The sequence below is a fragment of the Bubalus bubalis genome, chromosome 12 (genome assembly GCF_019923935.1).
Source record: "Bubalus bubalis isolate 160015118507 breed Murrah chromosome 12, NDDB_SH_1, whole genome shotgun sequence".
Lineage (NCBI taxonomy): Eukaryota > Metazoa > Chordata > Mammalia > Artiodactyla > Bovidae > Bubalus > Bubalus bubalis.
Genome location: NC_059168.1, coordinates 32437800 through 32464628, shown reverse-complemented (window position 1 = coordinate 32464628; position 26829 = coordinate 32437800). Strand labels below are relative to the sequence as shown.

The 26829-nt window shown below is 36.7% G+C and overlaps 1 protein-coding gene across 23 annotated transcripts in view; it reads left to right on the top strand.

Annotated features, from left to right (window-relative positions):
• The window catches only part of NRXN1 (neurexin 1), a 1220650-nt gene that overhangs the window by 520819 nt on the left and 673002 nt on the right, over nucleotides 1-26829 (top strand). For all 23 annotated transcript variants that reach the window (XM_025262312.3, XM_025262311.3, XM_025262309.3 and 20 more), the window contains one exon: nucleotides 15742-16180. In XM_025262312.3, coding sequence (XP_025118097.1) covers nucleotides 15742-16180 — 439 coding nt within the window. The remainder of the gene's footprint in view (nucleotides 1-15741; nucleotides 16181-26829) is intronic.

The window sequence follows — 26829 nt, the reverse complement described above, 5'->3', positions numbered from 1 at the left end:
AGTTCTCCAATTTAAATGCTGCCAACAATTTCCTAAAGTGTGCCATGAGAAATTCAGCAGCACAGAAAACCCCATTCATTAAACAAACAGTTAACTAAGCAACCCTTGGCAAAAGCCACAACCCATCTGACATTTGAAGCACTTGGGACCTTCCAAAGGAAATAATTAAAGAAGGCATTAAAAAGAAATATCCCCATGCTTAGCAGTCATAATTGAAAAAAACCACTGTTCCCAACCTGGGGTCTGTATACTTTTTAGCGTCTTTAAAATTAGAAATGAAGAGTGGTTGCATATGCTTAATATTTCAATACACCCTGAAAAGGCTACATACTTACTCATGCTTCAAAGTGAAAGTGAAGTTGCTCAGTCGTGTCCAACTCTTTGCGACCCCACGGGCTGTAGCCTACTAGGCTCCTCCGTCCATGGGTTTTCCAGGCAAGAGAACTGGAATGGATTGCCATTTCCTTCTCCAGGGGATCTTCCCAACCCAGGGATCGAACCCAGGTCTCCCGCGTTGCCAGAAGATTCTTTATCAGCTGAGCCGCAAGGCTTAGCACAAGCTAAATAAAAAATTTGCATAGGCTATCATTTGATCAATTTAGTGGAATTACAGGGGCTGTCATGTTTTTCATTGACAATTTTTTAAAAAATCAAGCATTTCCTTAATAAATACTATTTAATAGAGAAAAGTTCTCAAAAATGTATATTCATGGGAGATAAGAAATAGGGGTAGAAATTTGGGAAATATTTATTCTTTTCTCTATTTTTTGGCCGTACCATGTGTATCTTAGTTCTTAGTTCCATGCCCAGTGGTCGAACATGTGCCCCCTGCAGTAGAAATGTGGCGTCTTAACCACTGGACCACCACGAAAGCCCTGGGAAGTATGCATTAAAATGAGATTTGAGAGTGATTAATTACTTCACAGAATGCTTCTTTGCTTTTTAGAGAAGTAGCACTTATTTTTTTTTAAATGACAAGCATGCCCCTCTAAAAATTTAAAGTCATAACTTCTAAGATCTTACACAACACCATACTAGTAACAATAATAGCTACTCTTTATTTACTCAGTGCCCACAACCAAACACTTAGTACTCTATATGCTTAAAGAATACTCTAAAATGAGTATTAACCTTGCGTGATAAAGAGGAAAACTACTTCAGAGATACTGACGAACTTGCCCAAGGCAGTGTAACTAGTTAAGTAGCACAGCAGGTCTGGAATCTATAGCCATATGAATCTATAGCCATATGAATCTATATCCGTATCTATATATCATGCAATGCATTGCCTTCATCAGATATTGTTAAATTACAGAAGAGATTTGCACAAAATTTCTTAGGAACAAGTCTACTTTGCAAAATCTTTTCATCTCAGGTGCTAAAAACAACAGCTTTGGCTGTCTTAAATGTCAGCTTACTCTGTTTTGAGGTTTCTCAGGTAGAGGTGTGATTGAGAAGTAAAAGCTGGCAGCCAGGGCCAAAAAGGGGACTCACACAACTTGAGTAATCATAAATTAGATGACTAGCTGTTGAAATTTAGGAGGCTTCCTCAGTTGAGTCCCACAGTTTTTATTGCTGAAGGCAATTTAACTACCATGAAAACAGTCCCATGGAAAGGAAAAAAACAAAGAAAAAGCATATATTCCTGGTTATGGAGACAAGCATTCAGATTCTCCCTTGTCCTCTGCTTACTGGTTCCACACTTACTAGCTGTGTGTCTTTGGACAAGTGGCCTTGCTTCTTGAAGAGAGCCACATTAAAGTGGAGTCAGAGGGTGCTTTGCCTTCCCCTGCACTGACAGTCATTCACCTGGTCGTCCTCCAAACATCCTTGATGGACTCACAACACACTCTTCATACCAGAACCTTATGACTGTTGGAAAAGAATTAGTGTGCTTATAACTACATTCACTGTTTCTTTTTTTCTGATTTTCTCTCTGTAGTTGTATATCTACCCTCTAGCTAACAAATAATGTAATTTTCTGGCATGAGGCCAGATTCACTGATGTGTTCAACTCAAAATTATTATAATCACTTATGAATAATAACTTTACAAATAAACATAATAACAGGTATGTAATTCTAAGCAAGATGTAATTTCCTCTTACTAGTCAAGTCTGTTTAAGTGAGTTTGAATAAGTAATTTACCACCAGCTTTGACTTGCTACCTTTTAGAAAGCTTCAATAATTCTGTTACATATATTTATCTTATTGATGCAGAAAACAAGAACCTCTGTATGATACAATATATAATATGAGAATAATTCACGTAAATGACTTTGTAGGAGGGGCAAAAATTATATTAGCATATTATAAAGCTATGATAATTAAATGAAGTGGAACTGGATTAAGAAAAAAAAGAAAAGATCAATAAAACAAAAAAAAACGCTAGGAACAGAACCTTGTATATATAAGAATTTAATGTGTGGTAGGTAAGCCTTACAAATCAGCAGAAACAGAATCATTTAACAGTTGTGCTGGTTCATATAAAGACCTACTATTTGGGTATGGGGACTCAGTTTGGATTTCCACCTTAAATGAGAAGACAGATATTTGCAAAACTAAAAATTTATATACACAAATGTATAAAATTAAGTAATAAATATTTAAAATGAAAATGCATTTATCAAGTCTCTCTTGGTGGAGGATTTTCTAAGCTAAAAAGTGATGAATACAATTAAAAAAATGATAGTAGATGGAAATGTTGAAGCTTTGGCATATCCAAGACACTGGCATACAATGTCACTGTGAGACAGTAGGAAAGGACAGATCAGATCAGATCAGATCAGTCACTCAGTCGTGTCCAACTCTTTGCGACCCCATGAATCGCAGCACGCCAGGCCTCCCTGTCCATCACCAACTCCCGGAGTTCACTCAGACTCATGTCCATCGAGTCAGTGATGCCATCCAGCCATCTCATCCTCTGTCGTCGCCTTCTCCTCCTGCCCCCAATCCCTCCCAGCATCACGGTCTTTTCCAATGAGTCAACTCTTCGCATGAGGTGGCCAAAGTACTGGAGTTTCAGCTTTAGCATCATTCCTTCCAAAGAAATCCCAGGGCTGATCTCCTTCAGAATGGACTGGTTGGATCTCCTTGCAGTCCAAGGGACTCTCAAGAGTCTTCTCCAACACCACAGTTCAAAAGCATCAGTTCTTCGGCGTTCAGCCTTCTTCACAGTCCAACTCTCACATCCATACATGACCACAGGAAAAACCATAGCCTTGACTAGAGGAAACTTTGTTGGCAAAGTAATGTCTCTGCTATTGAATATGCTGTGTAGGTTGGTCATAACTTTCCTTCCAAGGAGTAAGTGTCTTTTAATTTCATGGCTGCAGTCACCATCTGTAGTGATTTTGGAGCCCAGAAAAATAAAGTCTGACACTGTTTCCACTGTTTCCCCATCTATTTCCCATGAAGTGATGGGACCGGATGCCATGATCTTCGTTTTCTGAATGTTGAGCTTTAAGCCAACTTTTTCACTCTCCACTTTCACCTTCATCAAGAGGCTTTTTTGTTCCTCTTCCCTTTCTGCCATAAGGGTGGTGTCATCTGCATATCTGAGGTTATTGATATTTCTCCCGGCAATCTTGATTCCAGCTTGTGCTTCTTCCCGTCCAGTGTTTCTCATGATGTACTCTGCATATAAGTTAAATAAACAGGGTGACAATATACAGCCTTGATGTACTTCTTTTCCTATTTGGAACCAGTCTGTTGTTCCATGTCCAGTTCTAACTGTTGCTTCCTGACCTGCATACAAATTTCTCAAGAGGCAGATCAGGTGGTCTGGTATTCCCATCTCTTTCAGAATTTTCCACATAAATGGTATTCATGAATGCAGTGAACATATACTAAATGGTACATTATATACTAATGGCCATCCCCCTGAGAAAACTGTAAAATCAAATGATGGAGGGAGATTCACTGAGTTCAAGAAGGTAGAGATGCAAAAGAACGTGAGTTGGTTAATCTATACATAACATTTGGTGCCAGGATTTTATTATTATCATTTTGAAGCTACCATTTTTGATTGATGGGAAGATAGTTTCCCTTGGCAGGGGGCAGGGGGTGGGGAATGTGGCTACCTTCCCCTCATTGAGACTGGCAGACGATTAAAAAAGTCTTTTGGATAAAGCAGACATGCATTGCCCTTATTAGCAGCATCTGCTGGCTTGGAATAGAAGCTTTAAACCCTAATTTACGGTGTGTTACATTCTGCAAGATCATGAAAGACAGAGGTTGAAAATATCTTCATCACTTAGTTGCAAAATAACAGTAAACATTGTAAGTTTATTGTTTCTAGTTAACTTTTTCAGTGTCTTTCTAACTTCCATTAGTAGGGGAAATAACTGCAAGATGTTTTCCCCTCAGGACTTTTATTTTTATATTTGAGCAGCAGCTTATTGTGAAGCTAATGCGGTTTTAAAGTTAGAATTGCCTTTAAATCAGTTACGGTTCCCTTTCTGCCATATTGCTGAGAAGACAGCTGCTCTTCATTTGTAATTGCTCAAGGACTCTGATGAGCTTGCGCCTATGGGAGAAATGGTGTGTTGTTCTATTTATTTATTTATTTTTAGCAAAGGTTTTTGAAAGAGCCCTGAACACTGAAGTTCCCAATCCATGCTCATGATCAGAGCTTAATGCCAACTGGAACAATCCCTTGGTTTTTCTGAGCTTCAGTTTGCCTGTGTGAATGCTCGGTTGCTCAGGCACTCAGCTGTGTCTGACTCTTTGTGACCCCATGAACTGTAGACCATGTGGCTCCTCTGTCCTTGGGATTTCCCAGGCAAGAATATTGGAGTGGGTTGCCATTTCTTCCTCCAGGGAACCTCAGTGTACTCATCTGAAAAAGAGGATCCGTCTAGTTTTCACCTTTTTTTTTGAGTCAGCATGTCAAATCTCATATTACTGACTATTGTGCTTCATTTTTGAGATATATATATATATATATTTTTTTTTTCCCCAAAGACATTACTGAGTTACTGAATCTTTATTTTGAGAAAAAGAGACATTCCTATTTAATGGAACTCTTTCCACATTTAATGGAGTAATTTTGCCACACACCCATATGCCACTAAAAGCTTCATTAAATAGAGCTGTTAACCCAGGGACATCACAGTCTTTTAGCTCCTCTTTTAACCCCTATGGCTAACTTGTACAGATGGCATCCACTGTTGTCTACTGAATTGAGGTAGTTTACTGATGGTGGAATGACGGAAGGATAAAGAAAGAGGATTTTTCTTTTCCTTCTTTTTATGAATAAGATGTATTTGGTGATGCTTATTTGGAACTAAGCAAAAAAAAAGGTTTCTTTCCTTACATTGCTTAAACAAAATATTTTTTTATCTATATGTCAACTAATTTTTGATTTCAAATTAAATAAGTCATATGCCTTTTAAAAATTTTCTTCATTCTGTTTTTTATTCTTTCTAATAAAATTCAGGATTTCTTTTTAAAATTTAATTTAATGTGTTTTTTTTGGCTGTGCTGGGTCTTTGCTGCTGTGTGGCCTTTTCTCTAATTGCAGAGAGCAGGGTCTACGCTTTAGTTGCTGTGGCTTCTCCTGTTATGGGAGCACAGGTTCTCAGGCATGCGGGCTTCAGTACTTGTGGCATGTGGGCTCAGTAGTTGTGGTTCCGAGGTTCTAGAGCACAGGCTCAATAGTTGTGGCACACAGGCTTAGTTGCTCTTCAACATGTGGAATCTTTCTGAATCAGGGATTGAAGCTGTGTCTCTTGCATTGACAGGTAGATTCTTCATATGCCTTTATTGAGAAATGATGCTATTGGAATCTATTTTCATGTTCCATAATTATTTTATTATTATTATAATAAAATATTTATTTTGGTGTGAGGAGTTTTGATTTAGTCAAACATTTTATGGGCATATCATCTCTAAATAGAATTAAAAAATGGGAAAAAAAAACCCCAGCAATTCCTACCCCCTCAAGCCCCTTTTACCTTTCGAAATGCTTTATGTAACTCTTCTTAAGACTGAGTTTCCTCAACGTGAAGTCCTATTTTTAAAGAGGTATGGAGCTACTCTGTACAGGGCTTGTACATCTCCTACACTTTTCTTGCCATCTGCTACCCTTTCTCTGATCCGCTCCAAATACACGAGTCCCTGCACCTGGCTGTGTATCTGCCTCAATGGATGTATTCAGATTTTAGATGAAAACTTCAATGGTGTGACATTCTTAGAAAAGCTAAAATCCTATTAGTCCCTTGATCTGTTAAAAAAAATAAAGCAAGTTCTGTGCTAGGGTCTTGGTGTGAGAAAGCCATTAAAGCATAAGAAACTTGATCTCAGGTAGATGATAGGATAATAATGAGTACAATCATTAAAAAAATGTGATCATCACACCCCTTGCCTTTACTTTTTCTTTATAATTATCTCTTCCTGCTGGCAGGAACACTGAGGGGAGCCTGTTTTGTTTTTTGTTTTAATCTTAATTGTAGGACTTTTTTTTTGAGGGGGACTGCTTTAACCCCTCCATTGGAATGTGCTAAACTTATATAAGTGCTAAAATTTGCTTTTGGGCCAAGACATTTTGACCCAAGACCTTGAGTAAGACTATTTGTATATTTTAGCCAAGAATTCTCTAATTTCTTAAATTATTAAATATTTGTATTTAATATACAAAATATTTACATTTACTATGGATTATTATATTAAATATTTATCTTAATATAAATTAAAAGTATTTAATACATAAATGTATGTATGTTTATTTTGATGTATATGTTGTATATATACATCATATACATCATGGGCTTCCCTTGGGCTTCCTTTGTGGCTCAACTGGTAAAGAATCCGCCTGCAATTCAGGAGACCTGGGTTCAATCCCTGGGTTGGCAAAATTCCCTGAAGAAGGAAATGGCTATCCACTCCAGTATTCTGGCCTAGAGAATTCCAGGGACTGTATAGTCCATGGGGTAGCAAAGAGTTGGACACTTTTGAGCAACTTTCACTTTCATACATACATAATGTCTACTTATCTATTAGAGATGTACAGTCTATTTTAATATATGTGTATATTTTTTCTGGACATCAGTGATAGCAGATTTAATGTGTATTACATTTAAACACATTTATATTGGGCAATGTATACTCTCTGTGTGTGTATGCATCCACATATAGTTTACACATCACCTAGATATATGTGTGTGTGTGTGTGTGTGTGGCAGATATTCAAGGTAAATTAAACTGCTTTATTCTCAGTGGTCTAAGATTTATTGGACTGAGGGTGTGCAAAGGGAAGTGATTAAACTAAACTTACGACCCAGATAATCACGATGGTGTGATCACTCACCTAGAGCCAGACATCCTGGAATGTGAAGTCAAGTGGGCCTTAGAAAGCATCACTACGAACAAAGCTAGTGGAGGTGATGGAATTCCAGTTGAGCTATTTCAAATCCTGAAAGATGATGCTGTGAAAGTGTTGCACTCAATGCCAGCAAATTTGGAAAACTCAGCAGTGGCCACAGGACTGGAAAAGGTCAGTTTTAATGCCAAAGAATGCTCAAACTACCGCACAATTGCACTAGTAAAGTAATGCTCAAAATTATCCAAGCCAGGCTTCAGCAATACATGAACCATGAACTTCCAGATGTTCAAGCTGGTTTTAGAAAAGGCAGAGGAACCAGAGATCAAATTGCCAACATCCACTGGATCATCAAAAAAGCAAGAGAGTTCCAGAGAAACATCTACTTCTGCTTTATTGACTATGCCAAAGCCTTTGACTGTGTGGATCACAACAAACTGGAAAATTCTGAAAGAGATGGGAATACCAGAACACCTGACCTCTTGAGAAACCTATATGCAAGTCAGGAAGCAACAGTTAGAACTGGACATGGAACAACAAGGTGAATTCACTCAGTCGTGTCTGACTCTTTGCGACCCCACGGACTGTAGCCTACCAGGCTCTTCCATCCATGGGATTTTCCAGGCAAGAGTACTAGAGTGGGTTCTGGTTCTAAACAAGAAAAGGAGTATGTCAAGGCTGTATATAGTCACCCTGCTTATTTAACTTATATGCAGAGTACATCATGAGAAACGCTGGGCTGGAAGAAGCACAAGCTGGAATCAAGATTGCTGGGAGAAATATCAATAACCTCATATGCAAATGACACCACTCTTATGGCAGAAAGTGAAGAGGAACTAAAAGCCTCTTGATGAAAGTGAAAGTTAAGAGTGAAAAAGTTTGTTTAAAGCTCAACATTCAGAAAACTAAGATCATTGCATCTGGTCGCATCACTTCATGGCAAATAGTTGGGGAAACAGTGTCAGACTTTATTTTATGGGGCTCCAAAATCACTGCAAATGGTGACTGTAGCCATGAAATTAAAAGAAGCTTACTCCTTGGAAGGAAAGTTATGACCAACCTAGATAGCATATTTAAAAGCAGAGACATTACTTTGCCAACAAAGGTCCATCTAAAGGCTATGGTTTTCCCAGTGGCCATGTATGGATGTGAGAGTTGTACTGTGAAGAAGGCTGAATGCCAAAGAACTGATGCTTTTGAACTGTGGTGTTGGAGAAGACTCTTGAGAGTCCCTTGGACTGCAAGGAGATCCAACCAGTCCATTCTGAAGGAGATCAGTCCTGGGTATTCATTGGAAGGACTGATGCTAAAGCTGAAACTCCAATACTTTGGCCACCTCATGCAAAGAGTTGACTCATTGGAAAAGACCCTGATGCTGGGAGGGATTAGGGGCAGGAGGAGAAGGCGACGACAGAGGATGAGATGGCTGGATGGCGTCATGGACTCTATGGATATGAGTTTGAGTAGACTCCAGGAGTTGGTGATGGACAGGGAGGCCTGGCGTGCTGCGATTCTTGGGGTCACAAAGAGTCAGACACAACTGTGCGATTGCACTGAACTGAACTGAACTGAAGGGAGGAGTGTTTTGGAACCAATCCCTTGCAGGTATGGAAGGAGGACTGTGTGTCTATATATGTATATATATTTGTATATATTATATCCTAGAAGACATAACTGTTTAAAACCCACAGTATAGTCATAGAAATAGAAAAATAAGGCCCTCTGCTTATACTGGGTTTGAAGAGACATTTTATAGTCACATGAAAAAATCCCTCTACTTAATTATGATATTTGATTCATTTAAAGTTATTTTAATCAGGACATATGAAAGGAAAAGTACTATTTTGTTTTTTTTTTTTAGACTAATCCATGTAATTTATATCAAGGTCATCCCTTTGCATGGCAGCAAATGGCTGTTTGATTGTGTATCTCTTACTTTGCAACTATCAAAAACTAAGTGAAATTTCCTGCTGAGACAAAAACAAAGTTTGAAATTAATGTCTTTAGATATTCGAACACAGAGTATTAGACATGGTCATGATGAAAAACATTCAGTGAGCTCCGTACCTCTAAACATTTATTGATAAAATTGTATAATGTTCCTTATCTCCTAGGATACTTCTGAGGAGTAAAAATAATATGCCCATGCATCTCATAATATGACCTGGCAGAAAGTAAACCCTCCATAAATCTGAACTGATTCTTCTTGAAGTGGAGATGGTGGTGCTGGTGGTTGTGGTGATAGTTTGATGCCTAAAACTCCTTTTTATGAGTGAAAGTGAAACTCCCAGGATCATCAGTTTCCTGTGTAAATTTCCTGGCCGAGAAACCTCATCTCTAAAGAAAGCCTTTGGTGTACTTTACAATAGGGCTATCAGGATAAAAAAGAAAGCCCTAATCTGCTTTGATCTCTTTGATCCTGCTGGTTACAACTCTATTAATTACTTTAATGCACTGACCAGTCATCTACCATGTGTCTTGTTAACTATTACACTTATATTGTACAACCCAATTAATTCAATGTAAGAATGATAATACTGTTATTCATAATGATAACCACATAAATAAGAGCAGCTGCTATTTATTTTAGTACTTACTCTGTGCCAGGCCCTGTTCTTAGCACATTAATTGAGCTATTACTCATTTTTTATAATAACCCTAATGTGGCAGATATTATTATACCATTTTACAGATAATATTGAGTCTCTTAAAGGTTGAAGGGCTCTCATAAAGTTACAGGATTACAAGAGGGTGGGCTGGAATTCTCTCTGAAATCTGACTTGAGAATCAGATTCTTAAACTGCACTTGTGATTAAAGACAAAAAACAAAACTTAAATTACAAGGAGTCATTCCTGTTCTTTCAAAGAGGGCCCTGTCAGAGTCTAGATCTCTGCATAGAACTTCAACTCCGACTATAGTACTCATTTCAAAACCCCTACTACTCTGATAGTTAACATATGAAAATCCTTGATCAATGCCTGTTAATTAATTTGAGCACCATTAAGATTATTAAACTAAAACATATTGATAACAACAACAGCAAAAGTCATAATTTGAGTGGCAAACATATTTTAATGATCTGCTTATTTCATGCACATATCTTCATGTGGAAAGAGATTTATGTATCAGCCAATATCTGCAACATCATCTGTACAAACATTAGATAGATAGAGTTCTTGAGGCATGTCTGTGTACCCAAAGATGTGGTGAACGTTCTCTTTACTAATGGATTAGAGTTTGACCAACCTAGACAGCATATTGAAAAGCAGAGACATTACTTTGCCAACAAAGGTCCATCTAGTCAAAGCTGTGGTTTTCCAGTAGTCATGTATGGATGTGAGAGTTGGACTATAAAGAAAGCTGAGCACCAAAGAATTGATGCTTTGGAACTGTTCTGTTGGAGAAGACTCTTGAGAGTCCCTTGAACTTCAAGGAGATCCAACCAGTCCATCCTAAAGGGAATCAGTCCTGAATATCTTTGGAAGGATTGATGCTGAAGATGAAACTCCAATACTTTGGCCACCTGATGCAAAGAGCTGACTCATTGGAAAAGACTCTGATGGTGAGAAAGGTTGAAGGCAGGAGGAGTAGAGGACGACAGAAGATGAGATGGTTGAATGGCGTCACTGACACGATGGATATGAGTTTGAGTAGGCTCTGGGAGTTGGTGATGGACAGGGAGGTCTGGCGTGCTGCAGTCCATGGGGTTGCAAAGAGTTGGACACGACTGAGCAACTGAGTTGACTGACTAGAGTTTGATACAGCTCAGAATAGGGAACAATATCTTGGCATCAAAATCACAAACAGGAAATCCAAACAAAGAGAAGGAGCAATGGGGGATCTTTTACGTCTGCCCTGAATTGCAGAGACTGAGGGGAAAAAGCTCAAGGATTTATGGATTTAACATTCCTTTCCTTTTTGGGGGTCTGATTTATAACTTAAGAAACTGAGACAGAGAGAGGTTAGGCAGCCTGACTTAAGTAAAAGCTTTGTGTTTAAACTGAGTCTATCCAGACTACCAAATTTTTGTCCTGTAGCCCATTTATTTTTCCTGCCTTTTTAAGATTATTATCAAGATAAAATAAAATACTCAGTGACTGTCCACCTCAAATTTCAAGCCTAAATATATAAAAACACAAATGTATTACTCTTATTCTTGCTTATTTGTGAGTGACATTTTAAAAATTCTAACGTTGAAAAAAAGGAAAAAGATCATTTCATAGCAATGTATGGAAATCATATGTCAGCTAAAGCAAACTATAAAAAGTCCAGCAAATAAATAAATATGTCTCTATTTCTTTGGGGCTTATGTTATCATTTCATGAAACAGGGAAGTGAGATTCAACATTTTGAATTACTCTTCAGAAAAACTTAAAATCAGTATCTCCCCCCCAAAATATTGATTCTGTAAGAAGATCCAAATAAATGTGTAAAAACATCAACAACTTTTAAGATGATAAAGTGTATGAAGATTTGTTGAAACTATTAAATAATTACAACTTTAAACATAAATAAGAAAAACATATATGAATAATAATTTGTAGATTAAAGACCATACTATCTCAGAAGGAAGCAAAAGAAAAAAATAAGATTTGGAGTGCTTACTGGCCACTCATTATAACTGAACTATGTTCAGTGCATTTTAAGAGTAAGTCTAGCCTTAGAAGAGTATAGTGCTTATGAAATCTGGGTCAGATGAAGCAGTTGGATAGGTCTGAGAGCCATCAGCCTGCCTATCCAATATCACTCTTCTGTCGTCTAGAGTTGCCCTTCAAAATATACGAAATGAGAAGAAAAAAAATATCATGCTCAAGATAGTTCTTCTAAAAAAATTATTTCACTACTGGAGAATTTTAACTCAGGTGTTTTTACTATGAAAGTAGTTTATACCCCATAAAATTAGTTTGAAGGTGATAGGTCAGCTTGCCATTTGTAACTGAACGTGTACGTAAGTTTTCACATTTTTCTAGGGAAATTGGCTAAAAATTATAGCTAGGTTATGATATGGGTCCATAATACCACATTCTGTTATTTTTTAACTGTACTTGTAAATATTGTTATTAATAATATGTGAAGTAGGTTTTAAAAAATGAAGAAAGAATATTATTCAACTCTCAGCAAATGTTTATTGAGTATCTGCTCCATGCTAAGCACTGATCTTGTTGCAGTGTTTTTGCCTGCATAGAGCAGACATTCTGGTGGAGATTTATTTTCCCTTTTTGGGTGGTAGGGCATAGTGCAATGGCACCCCACTCTAGTACTCTTGCTTGGAAAATCCCATAGACAGAGGAGCCTGGTAGACTGCAGTCCATGGGGTCGCGAAGAGTCGGACACGACTAAGCGACTTCACTTTCACTTTTCACTTTCATGCATTGGAGAAGGAAATGGCAACCCACTCCAGTGTTCTTGCCTGGAGAATCCCAGGGACGGGGGAGCCTGGTGGGCTGCTGTCTATGGGGTTGCACAGAGTCGGACATGACTGAAGTGACTTAGCAGCAGCAGAACATAGTGCATGGCTAACCCTAAGTATTATGATCTAGGGAATCCTAACATTTCTTCTCCATCTCCCTGAACCTTCCTGAATCACCAGGGCACCCCATTCACTCATGAGATTTTAAATCTCTCACTGAAATTCTCACTTAGAATTGCCCTAACCCTACATATTTTCAGCTTCTGGTAGCTGATGTGTGGGACTCATGAGACAATGTACCCCACCTTATACACACTTGCTCCTGTCAAAAACATCCAATTCCATTGCTATAGTTCTATTTTATGGTGATGTGTTAGCATGGATCAGCATTATCATCTGCATAATTTGGGTCAGAAAATACTCATTCCTGATTAATGTCAGAAGAATCTCCACATATTAAGATATAAATCATCAGGAAAAATGAGCAAAAATTAGGCTTAGATAGCTTTAAAATCATGGTGAGAGGTGATAAAACTTAGAAAATCTGCCATGAAAAGCATTTTATCCAATTCTAAAGATTCCCTTGTGGCTCAGCTGTTAAAGAATCTGCCTGCAGTGTGGAAGACCTAGGTTCAATCCCTGGGTTGGGAAGATCCCTGGAGAAGGGAAAGGCTGCCCACTCCAGTATGCTGGCCTGGATAATTCCATGGACTGTATAGTCCGTAGGGTCATGAAGAGTCAGACACAACTGAGCTACATTCACTTTCACTTTTAAGATTCTCAGAGAAATCAACCATATATATCATCTTTCCCGAGGGTTAATAAATAGTTCTTTCTCTTTTCAAGGAAGTATATTAAGAATTAATCTAATTCTTTTTCATTATAGCTTTAGTGCATTTCCCTTTTGCTGTCAATGTGCTGTGCTTAGTCATTCAGTCATGTCCAACTCTTTGCCCCCATGAACTATAGCCCACCAGGCTCCTCTGTCCATGGGCATTCTCCAGACAAGAATACTGGAGTGGGTTGCCATGCCCTCCTCTAGAGGATCTTCCCAACCCAGGGATTGAACCCAGGTCTCCTGCATTGCAGGTGGATTTGTTGTCAATAGATGTTTGTTAAACCTTTATACATATATATTCAAGGAATAAGGGATATAATATTCTTTATAATAATCCTTCTTCAAGATAGAGAGAAACTGAAACACCAGGAGTAGCATTGAAATATGTGATGTATTTATTTGGCATAATTCATCTAAAATATACCAATTATATGAGTGTGCTTAATTTCTGAACATTTTCTCATAATAAATTAGAACTCATATCTTTATGTCTACTGGATGATAATAAAGAGATGATGATATTTATTATCATACAGTTTGATGTGGTTGATATTATTGAGATCTTACAATGTGCTTGGCATTGGATTGATTCCCTTTTAGGTAGATTTTATCACATGCATTTTCTTCTTTAATTATTTTAACCATCTTGAAAAATGTTGGGGCTTCCAAGGTGGTGCTAGTGGTAAAGAACCTTCCTGCCAATGCAGGAGACATAAGAGACATGGGTTTGATCCCTGGGTCGGAAAGAACCCACACCAGTATTCTTGCCTGGAGAATCCTACGTCCAGAGGAGCCTGGTGGGCCTGGAAGGTTACAGTCCATGGGGTCACAAAGAGTCGAACACGACTGAGTGACTAAGCATGCTCATAAAGTATTATCTCTCTATAAACAAGTCTTGGAGATGATACTCAGGGAGTCTGAAACCAGAACTTGCACTTTTACTCACTCTGAAAATGAACGTTCATTAACAAATCCTATCAGGAAATTTATCAGCTGCATTATTGGCTCAATTACCATGGGTTTAGAAAAAATAACAGCTGTCTTGACCCGGTTAACTTTATAGCACTAATCAGACACAGGCTTATTTATTCTGTTATACAAGTTTATTTTTATACATGGATAGATGAATTTAGAAACTGACAGTGTTGGCTGCTGTGAAATTTCAAGTGTCTTTGTAAAAATAATTAGAAAGTTATCTGGACATAGATAAATAATTTATCCTTAAGTCAGTAGGACTTACATCTTTTGGAAATGTAATTATCCATGGTATGGATTTTGTAGAGAAAGGATGTGAATCTCTCTTTATCCTTATGTCGAAATAGCTACAAATTTATTATGGTGATGTGATAGCAGCTGCGTGGTGTTGTGAGCCATTCCAGTGAATTTGTCCAAAGTGCTGTTTGGAGTCCCAGAAAAGCACTGCGACTATTAACAAACAATGAGAACTACCCCACCACTTTGGTGAAGTGCCTTTGGAAATGAGGGTATAAGGCAAACTTTGTTCCATATCAGTATACATTAAGAGCATTGGTTATATAGACCTAATGGATTTAGGGAAAACACCAAGTTCCAGAGTTAACTAACATTATTCAAACAGTTATTAATGCAGGGCAGGGTAAGAGAGAACTTCTGAATCTTAGTCATATTTTATAATTTTTCTGAGAAAATATAAGATGTTTTCTATCTCAATTGTGATTTTACAAAGTTAATACATACCATGGATATATATACCGTGGAAGTGATCCTATATTTTAGGGGACTGGCATTTGAAAGTATTTAATTTCAAATATTTCAGTGATGGTAAAACTGAAAAACCTCAGCATATTTAATAAACAAAGCGTAATAGCCAAATAACAAAAGCAAATGCTTTAAGTGCAAGTCTACACACACTTGAAATAATGAAATTTCTATACAGATTTATTCAAGTTATTTGAATTAGCTACGGAGACTTTGTGTGAGTGTGTACACACATTATTTGAGTGAAATTAGGTTAGAATAGTTCAACGAATTGATATCTGGATTTTATTTGGCTGAAAAAAACTGTCTTGTACATCAAAAGGCAATTAACATTGTATGTCTTTTCATGCTGTACTTGGAAGTTACATGAACTGATAATAAGTTTGAAATATTAAAATATGGGCACAGTTTCTCACTATTATCCTCTCCCTACAGGTTGTGTATAAAAATAATGATGTAAGGCTGGAATTATCTCGACTTGCCAAGCAAGGTGACCCAAAGATGAAGATCCATGGAGTGGTGGCATTTAAATGTGAGAATGTTGCAACTTTGGACCCAATCACCTTTGAAACCCCAGAATCCTTCATCTCTTTGCCTAAATGGAATGCAAAGAAAACAGGCTCCATATCCTTTGATTTCCGTACAACGGAGCCAAATGGCCTCATCTTATTTAGTCATGGCAAGCCACGACACCAAAAAGATGCCAAGCACCCACAGATGATAAAGGTAGACTTCTTTGCTATTGAGATGCTGGATGGCCACCTCTACCTCCTCCTAGACATGGGGTCAGGTACAATCAAAATCAAAGCCCTGCAGAAGAAGGTGAATGATGGAGAATGGTATCATGTGGACTTCCAGAGAGATGGACGGTCAGGTAATTTATCATTTTTTATGTTGTTTATCTGTTAGAACACCATTCGTAAGGAATTAAAATCAACTCATATTAAAGAGTTCTTGCATTTCTGTCTTTAGGGGAAAGGAAATGGTTATTTCTGTTTCACATCATATAAGAATCAGAAGGAGCTAATTAATCGTCATAGTTGGGCATCAAACCCCAAATGCTCAAATGACTTCAAGAACAGCTTCTTAAATGAACATTAAATGGATAATCAAGTGCCAAATCTTGCAAGAAATTTTATCCTGAGTTTGCAAATGACAAAACTCAAAGTTCTTATGTTCCCAATTATCTCTTATATCATTGGATGTCTGGGAGTGCCTGAAGTGGCAAATATAAAATCTGGAAAAAAATCAATGATTCATATATCAAATCCTTAGTTTAATACAATATAGTTTTTATCCAAATTGGGCCTACAGTATCAAAAACACTTTAATCCATACAGGAGGATTTCAAGGATGCTGGCAAAACTCTGCTGCCTTCCAAATAGGTTCCCCTTCTGATAAAAGAGGTTTCAAATTCCACCAAGAATTTATTTCTCTGACTTCCTTTTGCTGCACTTATTTATTTATTTTTTTCCTGAAGTCCTTATGAGGTGGGGGGAAGGAGGGCATGTGGTAGGGAGGCCTGAAGAAATACCATTTACTTACTCTGAAATGCAGAAGTAGATTAGGGGGCTTAGGGAGTTGAGCAGTGCTAGGTTTGTGGGGACAAGGACCATACAGGCAAAGGAAATAGCATTTGGAAACCCAGAGGTGGTGGGGGAGTGGGGAGAGAAGCAATTTGTTTTAGGTTTGCAATGGTATGTTATGTCTTTTGCTTTCTTCACCCTTCGCTTTCATGCTGATTGGACCTCTCATTTACAAATCAAGTTATCTTCTAAGTGAAGATGGTTGAATTTAGACTTAGCCACTCTCCTCTTCCTCCCCCAACTCTCTTATTTGGTTTTATACTATACCAGCCTCTCTGGATTCTCCACTAAATACAAGTATAAACTTGGCCTCAGCATTTTTTTTATTAAGGCCTGGATTTCTTTCTTTGCAAAGCATCTTGGGAAGGAGTCACTTGATTCCAGTACCAGGGACAGGGAATTAACAGTGATGGAGACTAGGATTCTACATGTTTGCAAAGTTTCTTGAGGACATGATTTGGTCAGCCACATTTGGAAACCACAGATCAGATGACATTCAGATGACACCTAGAGTGCTTCTTTCAGATCCAAGAATCTGTGATTACCATCCCAGGTTAGAAGGGCCTTGATGAAGTGCTGGGGTGAGCTCCCCTTCTCACTCCCTCCTTTCACAGACTCCCATGTCACTTGTCTATTTCTGGCTTCTCTGCAGCAGAGCAGTTTGCTATTTTACAATTATTCATGCCTTCCTTTTCTGTTTATCTATCTAGAAGATCATATTTACCTTTTTGGAAATATCTTTTTTGTCCACTAAAATAAAGACATGAAAGGTATGAAAATTGAGAGGGAGGCAGGGGTGAGGGTGAAGTGTTGAAGGAGGGTCAGAACCCATTGCTCTGATCCCCAAGAATTTTACAGTTTCTGATTCATTCTTCCCTGTAAACTTGGTCTCTATGTTCTTTCATTCCTCTAAAGAAATTCAAAAGGAAAAGAAGCTACTGTTCTGTGTAGTCTGTGAGGTGTTGTCATTTTCTCCAGTATCTTAGATGATTGAGAGTAAACAGTAAAAAAAAATGTTTTTGGTCTGTTGTACTATACTGTGCATTACAAATTGGATTCCTCTTTGTTTTCCCGATTTAAGCTGAGAAGAGTTCATTGATATGAATACAGAAATATTGCAATAGGTGGCCACTTGTTGGCTTCCCCCAGCCTATTTCTATCAGAGTTAACAATTCATTTACTTCTGAAGAAGCTTCAGAAAGAAGACTTAAAAGAGGATGGGAACATGACTAATCTTATGTTTGACATACTAACTTATGGATGTTATCACTTGACTTAAAATATATGTAGAACTAATTTTGAAACTGACTTTCAAGAATATATATAATTTCAGTCAGATATTATAACAATTTAAAACATAACTGATCAGATCAGTAGGTATCTATTGAAAGTTCAGAAGGGCAAAAAAAAAAAAAAAAAAATACTACACTTCAGATCGGTTGTATTTCTTTCACCTAAAATTTTTTCTAGGTATTTTCTAACTGTATGGAAACGTATGTAGTTAATGTCAAATTTTTATTAAATGCAAAATAATATGAAATGGAAAATAAAACCATTTATTATTCATTTGATAATAATGATTTATACCTGGATATTTCTTTCCAGTCTTAAGTGGTGATACAATCTAATTAGTCTCCCAAGTTCCCTGGATGACCTATTACAATAAGAATCAGATTAATACCTTAATCCTCAAGCCAAGGAAAATCTACTTTTTTTTTCTATGTAAGCTCTTTAATTCATCCAGATTACCAAAATTTTATTAACTGCTCTGTTTATACCCTCATTGGAAAAGGTCAGAGGAGAAAATACCAACTTTAATTTACAAAGTTCAGCACTGAATGAGAAAAAGAGAGATGCCTTAAGAGAATATATTATTTGCAGTAAGAAAGAAGATAAACAAATGGTGGATTTCTGTTAGAATCCAGTGGAAATATTTAGTATGCTTGATGTTGGTGTTTTGATACTAAAGTACTTTGATAATGATTTCAGGTTAGTGAAATGAAACAAACAATATAAAAGCCAATGTTCATTCACTAAACCAAATTCTGCCTTTACTAAATTGAAGGAAAAAAAAAAAAGAGCTCATATTATGTTGGCCTAGCTCAAGGGAGTTTAATGTAGTTTTAATAACTGCAGCTGTTAATATTTTATATGTAGTATTTTAATTAAGTTCTATATTTGCACATTGGATTGGTTTGGTATAAAGCAGCTTTTAAAAGAGTGAATGACTAGCTGTACTGGCTTTTATTTTACTTAAAGGATATTTCTGAGTTACACTTGGTGAAATACTAAAATTTATAGCTCAGTTAAAACTAGGAAGTGGCTTCCCTGCCAGCTCGGACAGTAAACAATCCACCTGCAATGTAAGAGACCTGGATTTGATCCCTGGGCTGGGAAGATCCCCTGGAGAAGGGAATGGTGACCCACTCCGGTATTCTCCCCTGGAGAATTCCATGGACAGAGGAGCCTGGTGGGCTACAGTCCATGGGGTCACAAAGAGTCAGATATGGCTGAGCAACTAACACTTTCACTTTTGAAACTAAGAAACAGTATTTCAAGAAATAATTTGTTTCACCCATATTTCACATCAGCTATATTCAGAGGCTATATGAAAATTACTCTTAATATAATATGGGAAATGATACTGATATGACAGGGCAACGCTGGCTGGTTTCTGACACATGGATAATGACGGTCATAGCTATTGATTTGTCTGGGAACCCCTTTGGCTGAATATTTTAAAAGCATTTAATGAGCCATATTATCTCTGTTATTAAAATAGAGGAATCCTGGGCCTAGGAATTATTCTTTCTCCTATTGACCATACTAATATTGGTAGGCCAGCAGTCATGGTCATTAACTTGATGCTAATAATTCTTGGCTATCTTGTTCAGAGATTAAAACTATATTGGTAGATAGATTGAATTTTTGATATTCCCCAGTTTATAAGGGAAATCCATGTATAACAAGGACTATCTTATTTATATCCACAGGTCCTGGTGCTTCTATATGCAGTAACAGGTGCTCCATACATATTTGGTACAAGAAAAAGATAAAGAATTAAAACATGTAAATGACTCAGTGCCAATCCACCCCCAGTATTCTAAAAATAGTAACATCATTACACTTGAAAAGCAATAGCACTCTTTTAGTTGTAAATGCAACTTCTTAAAGGAATTCTGTTACTTCCTAAAAGCAGGTTACACAGTATAACAGGGTAACAGGCCTTCTTTTATGAATATGATGCCATCCTCCAAGCCAGGATGTCTGGGAAAAGATGCAGTGGGGGAGTTAAACAATTGTTAGTTGACTGTGACGGCCTTTTATGAGAACAGAACTGCTGTTCCTGCTTGTTCATGAGCTCCCTGTATCACGCTCGTGTGAACGTGTAGGCAGAAGGAGCATTCATCCTGAGGGAAGGTGCTCGCTTCTTTCTGAGGGCTAGAATATGCAGCCGCAGTAATCACACTGCTGACGAGGAAGACAGTCACTCAGGATGTCCATTTTTCTGCTTATTTGTCCTTCTGTCCTTCATTCACTAAGAGGTGGGTACATGAGCCCTTTGTCTAATGAGAAATACCACCTTCATCTGAATACTTTTCCAGAATTTTTCAGCACATTTAATTGTATTCGGTTATATGTCCTTCTTCCACTCCATAACTTGGGGAAAGAAAAACTTTTTCACTTCCAAACTTTGACTAACACTGTTTTGCCACAGCTGTTCTCTCTGTACTTCTTTGGTTGCCGGCTTAGTCTATGACTGGTCACGTTGGGGACCAGTGGACTACGTGGACTGAGCCACACGTGGCATTTTCAGATCCTGCACTAAATGGCAAAGGAGGAACCATACAAAATGCCAGCATGACTTGTGGATCAGAGTGGATGATTTGAATGTCACAAAAAGTGGATATGCTCAATATATAACATAATTACTTAACAGAGCAAGACTCCTAAGTTGCTGAGTTAATAAATATGATTGATGGGACTCATTACTCTGCAAAGTTTAAAGGATGAACAACTCAGTATTTTCTTACCAACCCTTCTTACCTTTTCTAGGGTTTCCCTTTGCCTCGCTTTTGCTCCCAAACTCAGTACAAGATCGCCTCCCAGGTATTTAACTAAAGGATGAATTGAGCTAAAATTAAGAGGAAGTTAATGACTGTTTTCTTGGGGCAGATATATCATTTAAATTTGCATTAAGCTCTTTGAGTCAAGAGTATCCTCTCAAGTATTTTTTATAGTAAACTGCCAGTCATTTTTTTCTTATTTTTGCAAGCCATCATTGCACATTGAAATCAAAGAGAAAACTCATTATTCTCATCAAATTCTGCTTGTGTACAGCAGGGTATAGCAGATTGTATCAGCAGTTATTCATGGGTAAGCCTACATTTAACAGTTAAGAAGCCATTGAGAGTTGAATCGAAGTCACAGACTTCCAGTTTAAAAACTAGAAATTACAGAGGGAAAAGCACAAGGCTCTCTCCAGAGCACATAATTAGAGGTTTATAGTAATCACTGTTTGATGTGAACAGCAGTTTCTAGCTATCTATTACCAGCACTGATTTCTGTGTATACCATTCATGAATCACCCCTCTTACATACACATTTCTACTTGAACAACCATTAGAGGATTTCTCTGTTTCTCTTCATTTGAATTTGCCCTCTGACTATAAACATTCCTCCCATGCCTCTATCTAGTAGCCTGTTGCATACATTTGAAATAACATTAAGTGAATGTATAATGCTTTATTTTGTATCCATGTCCATTAAACACCACTACCCATCCATGGGAAGACTAAAATACCTTATCAATAATTTATCAATTATTTGACAATCCTAATGACTAGATGGAGTCAATGTTGCATATGAAAATGTTTTGAATGGGGAGAGGAGGAAAGGCAACAGATGAGTTTCTTCTCTAAAAAACATTCAGAATAAATAAATGAATATAAGGATCAATTTAATAAAATGTAAAGTACACACATGTCATGAATTAAGCAAGTGCATATACAAACACACATAGCAGTTTTCAGTTTCAAAACATTTTCATTTTTGCATATCTTCCCCTATTTTTGTTAACAGGTACATATATTTTATACAGTTGCAATTAAAGTACAAACTTACTCTTTCAGGCTATTTGTTTAATATAATATCATTAATTCTTTTTTAACTGAAAAATATCTAAAGTAACAACACTTATTCTGTGGGAATTATGGAAGCAGCATCTAAGAATCAGAGCAGAGTTTGCAGAGGCACCTTCACCAAGCTTCCTGGGCTGTAAGACTCAAATGTATCAATGTTTATAGTATCTGTAGGAAAGAAAGTCATGGAGGCAAACACAGGCAGTCCCCATCTAAGCACTGCCCGAGGGACTTGACTACTCCACCCCACTACAGAGACAGAGGCAGGTCATCTTCCCTGCGATAAGGGAAGGTGTCAAACCACCCTAGGCTAAAGTTATTAAAACTCCCATCATAAATGAATAAATACACACTTGGATTATAAATTGGCATCTCTGAGGAAACATTTCATATCATGTGATGGCTAATCTCTCAACAGAATCAGTAACTTGGCATTCTTATTTTATACATTGGTCTTGGGAGTTGGTTGACTGATATGTATGCATAAAGATATAATATGAAGACTTTCATTATAATTTAGTTTAAAACAGTGAATTAAAAAAAATAAAGTTAAAATGTTCATCAACAGAGGACAAACTCAGAGAGGTGGAACCTCTGTTTCTAAACCTACTAAATCTTTCTAGCCCACTCTTTCAAGGGGCAGACGCTGGACCTTGGTGTCAAGTGCCTCCTCAAGATGTGAATGTATGGCAAAAACCACCACAATATTGTAAAGTAATTAGCCTCCAATTAAAATTTTACAAAAAGGAAAAGAAAAGTGTGGGGGAGCACCAAAAAAAAAAAAAGAAATAAGTATTTAACTGACCACACACAGCCATAGTGGCTGTCACTATGGAGTGCTGAGCAGAAATCTGTGGAAATTCTAGAAAATAATATTTTAATTGCTGTGATATATGTCACTTGATTGATATTTACAACTTCCCAGCATTGCGTATGATCATTTTAAAAATTCATATGTATAAATATACTGTTATGAGTATGTGTGTTTGTATATGTGCCTGTGCTTAATTCATGACATATCTGAAACATATAAATATGTACTGTTAGTGAAAAAGTTTAATCAGCTCATAAAATACATAAGTGAAAAGTTTTTCTTTTCTACACACTTTCATAATGAATTCACTCCCCACTTCCATTGGTAAAAGAATTTGGTGTTGAAAAATTCCAGATATTTTCCTAGGCACCAGCATATCTATAAATATAATTACACAAATAAAATAAATGTACAGCTTCTTTTTTACATAAAGGTCACTCTTTACCAATTATTGGGTGATTTAAAAATATTAACTTTTTTTAGGCCATCCTTTATAGTAATATCATATATCTCTAGTTTAAAGATATCAATATTTACTTATTCCTCTATTATAATATTCGTCTGTTGATGGAGGAATATCAAACTTTTAAATGTTACTTCAAGATTTATTTTTCTCATAAATCTTTTAATTTCTGAAATTCCCAGCTCACAGAGGACATTTAACTTTTTTAAAAATCCACTTGTAAACTAATTTATAATGAAAGTCTTTATATTATATCTTTATGCATATTGGTCAGAATTTCTGTAGAATAGATTATGGGAACTGCAATTGCCGTGTTAACTACATTTTTAAAGATAAAGGTTATTTTACTACAAGCTGTTTCAGTCTACACTCTTTAAAAAAGCTACTTATTTTTGGCTCTGCTGGGTCTTGGTTGCTGGCTTTCTGTAGTTGCAGAGAGTGGGAGCTACTCTCTACTTGTAGGGTATGGGCTTCTCATTGGAATGGCTTCTTTTGTTGCATAGTATGGGCTTTAAAGCATGAGAGCTTCAGTGGCTGTGGGGCATGAGCTCAGTAGTTGCAGTGTGTGGGCTCCAGAGTGTCAGGGCTTCAGTCATTGTGGAACCCAGGCTTAGTTGCTCTGTGACATGTGGAATCTTCCCAGATCAGGGATCGAACCTGTGTCTCCTGCATTGGCAGGTAAGTACTTAACTACTTGACCACCAGAGAAGTCCCAGTCTACACTCTTATCTGCAGTGTATGAGCTGCCCTTTTCTCCTTTCTCTTGGCTTTTACTAAGAAATATCTAACTTTTAAGTGTTGCTTCAAGATTTATTTTTTCATTTATCTGTTTAATTTCTGAAATTCCCAGCTCACAGTAATCCAAGTAAACAAGAAATACATAGTAATAACCAGAAAACAGAATATTAAGATTATATTTTTGTTTTATTTTAAAGCAAAATTAATTTTAGTTCTTATTATAAAACTAATACATGAAGTTGTTTTTTAAAAGACTTAGAAAACTAAAACGAAAGAAAGAATAAAGAAAGAAAAGAGAAAGCAAGAAAACTATCCATTTATGATTGTACTACTTCAAAACTCCCATCGTTAATATTTTGGTATTTTTACTATTTATGGGAATCATGTATTTTTCATTTTGCATCACACACTGAAATCAGTGCTTCATTCTGTTTTTATCGCTTGTATTATGCCTTTTTACCGAGTTTGGTTTTGTTAATAGGATACTAAATTTGACAAGTAAGTGTATAAGTTTGTGGAACCTGATTTTCTTCAGGAATGAGGGGTGAAACAGAATTGTTGTTGCTTAGTCAACAAGTCCTGTCCAACTCTTTTGTGACCCCGTGGACTACAACCCTACATGCTCATCTGTCCACGGGATTTCCCAGGCAATAATACTGGAGTGGGTTGTCATTTCCTTCTCCAAGGGATCTTTCTGACCCAGGGATCAAACCCACGTCTCCTGCATTGGCAGGCAGATTCTTTACTACTGAGCCACTTGGGCTTCCCTCGAAGCAGAGTTACAGATAGATTTAATTTATATTCAACTAAAAAAATATTTTAAACAGTAATTACAAAAATTTTACTCACTGAAGAATTTTAGTAACCATCCAGGCAAGTCGTTTTTTGCGTAAGAGACACATTGAAGCTTAATAAATCTGTTATTTGACTAAGCTCCTGAGCTAGTTAGTTGCAAAGCTAGAACATGAAAATTGGTTTCCTTCGACCAGGTAAAATCATTTCCCATTAGAACACACTTTCTATTCCTTATTTCTCAATCACTTAAACTTTTGCAATAATTTAAAACTTGAAACCAAATTAACTTGTTTTAAATCTCACCTTTGCTTCATGTGTCTTTTCACCCTCTAAGCTAATTGGGAAATAGAATAGCCAGGAAGAACTGGATGAGAAAAAGAGTAGAAACTAACAATTTATAAATACCAGACCAAAACATGAAGCTAATTTCCATTTTTATAGTTAAGTTTTCCCCTATGTATATTCTTACGTTAAGATGAATTTATATTATTTATGCTTATGGATATTTTTAAATATTGCCTAATCTATTTAGTTTATTACTTTTGTTTTACCTCTTGCACATACCATGGATACAACTAGATTTAAATGTTAATATAAGTTAACGTGGGCGCCTCGCAGGGGGCTCAGTGATAAAGAATCTTTCTGCCAATGCAGAAGATGTGGGTTTGATCCATGAGTCACGAACACCCCCTGGAGAAGGAAATGGCAACCCACTCCAGTATTCTTGCCTGGGTATTCCCATGGACAGAAGAGCCTTAAGGGCTACAGTCCATGGGGGTCTCAAAGAGTTAGATGCAACTAAGCTACTGAGCACAAACGCAAGTTAATGTGATTTCTATATTAAGATGTTAAAAGTCCTATGTACATAAATACCTTTGTTTTCAGCTGAAATTTCATTTCTTTAAAAGTAAAATAGCACAGCAAAATACTTTGGATTCTTAAATATTGAAGCATGAAACACCAATCCAAGTAAGTCCTCAAATATGACTGCCATCTACATATTATAGCAGCTCAGATATAACAGTGTTTACATAAAATGTTTTATTTGCCAGAAACTTCACATGTAATTATAGTGGAAGAAGGTAAAATGTGTGAAATAATCAAGCTGTTTCAAAGAGAACATGCCAGTATTTGTCATTCCTGGAAAAATGATAGAGGGGTAATCCAATAGCACACTCAGATTTCTGTTTTCTTTTAAGTATTTATTTACATATGATCATACCTCAACCCTTGGAAATGCTTAATTTCTATTGATATATACAACTGCAGCAACCACTCATGGCCTTTAATTATCAATGAATAAGAATTAAATATTCATTTCATACTTTCTTGGTAATCATTGCCTTTATAATTCAATTATAGCACCTGAGAACGTTAATACTGAAATTTCAGTGTTCTCCTATGTAAGTGTTAAGTTGACTTGACTGAATTTGGAAATTCCATCATGAGTTTTTTTGCTTAGGTAAAAAGGTCCCTTGATTCATGTCAATAATAAAATCATTAAGGAACTAGGGATTCAAATCCTTTACCAGAAACAGGTGTGTTTCAGGACAGTTACACGTGGGAAGCCTAAAATATCAATCTCTATTTTGAGTTTGACTAAGTAATAAAATATTGGTATTATTTTAAATAAATTCTTACTCTTTGAATCTTCAAAACATGAAAATAATAATTTCTGTTCCCTCTCAAGTCCTACCCTTTTCCTTTTTTTTTTTGCCATACCTTTTACAAAGATCTTCTAACATACAAGTGAATTGACAAAGCATGTAAAGCATGTAGGTGATTTTGGGTCACAGTCATTTCATTCTGTTTGTTTGTAAACTATTTCAGTGAATAATATCTAATACATGCATTTGTTCATGGAGACTCCATTCCTTGAAAATGGGGCTAAATGAAAGTTTTGATTTTCTTGGATTATATTTGATGCAAAGTTAGGATTGTGTTCTTTTGCTTCTTCTCTGCCTTTCATTATTCTTCTTCCCATGA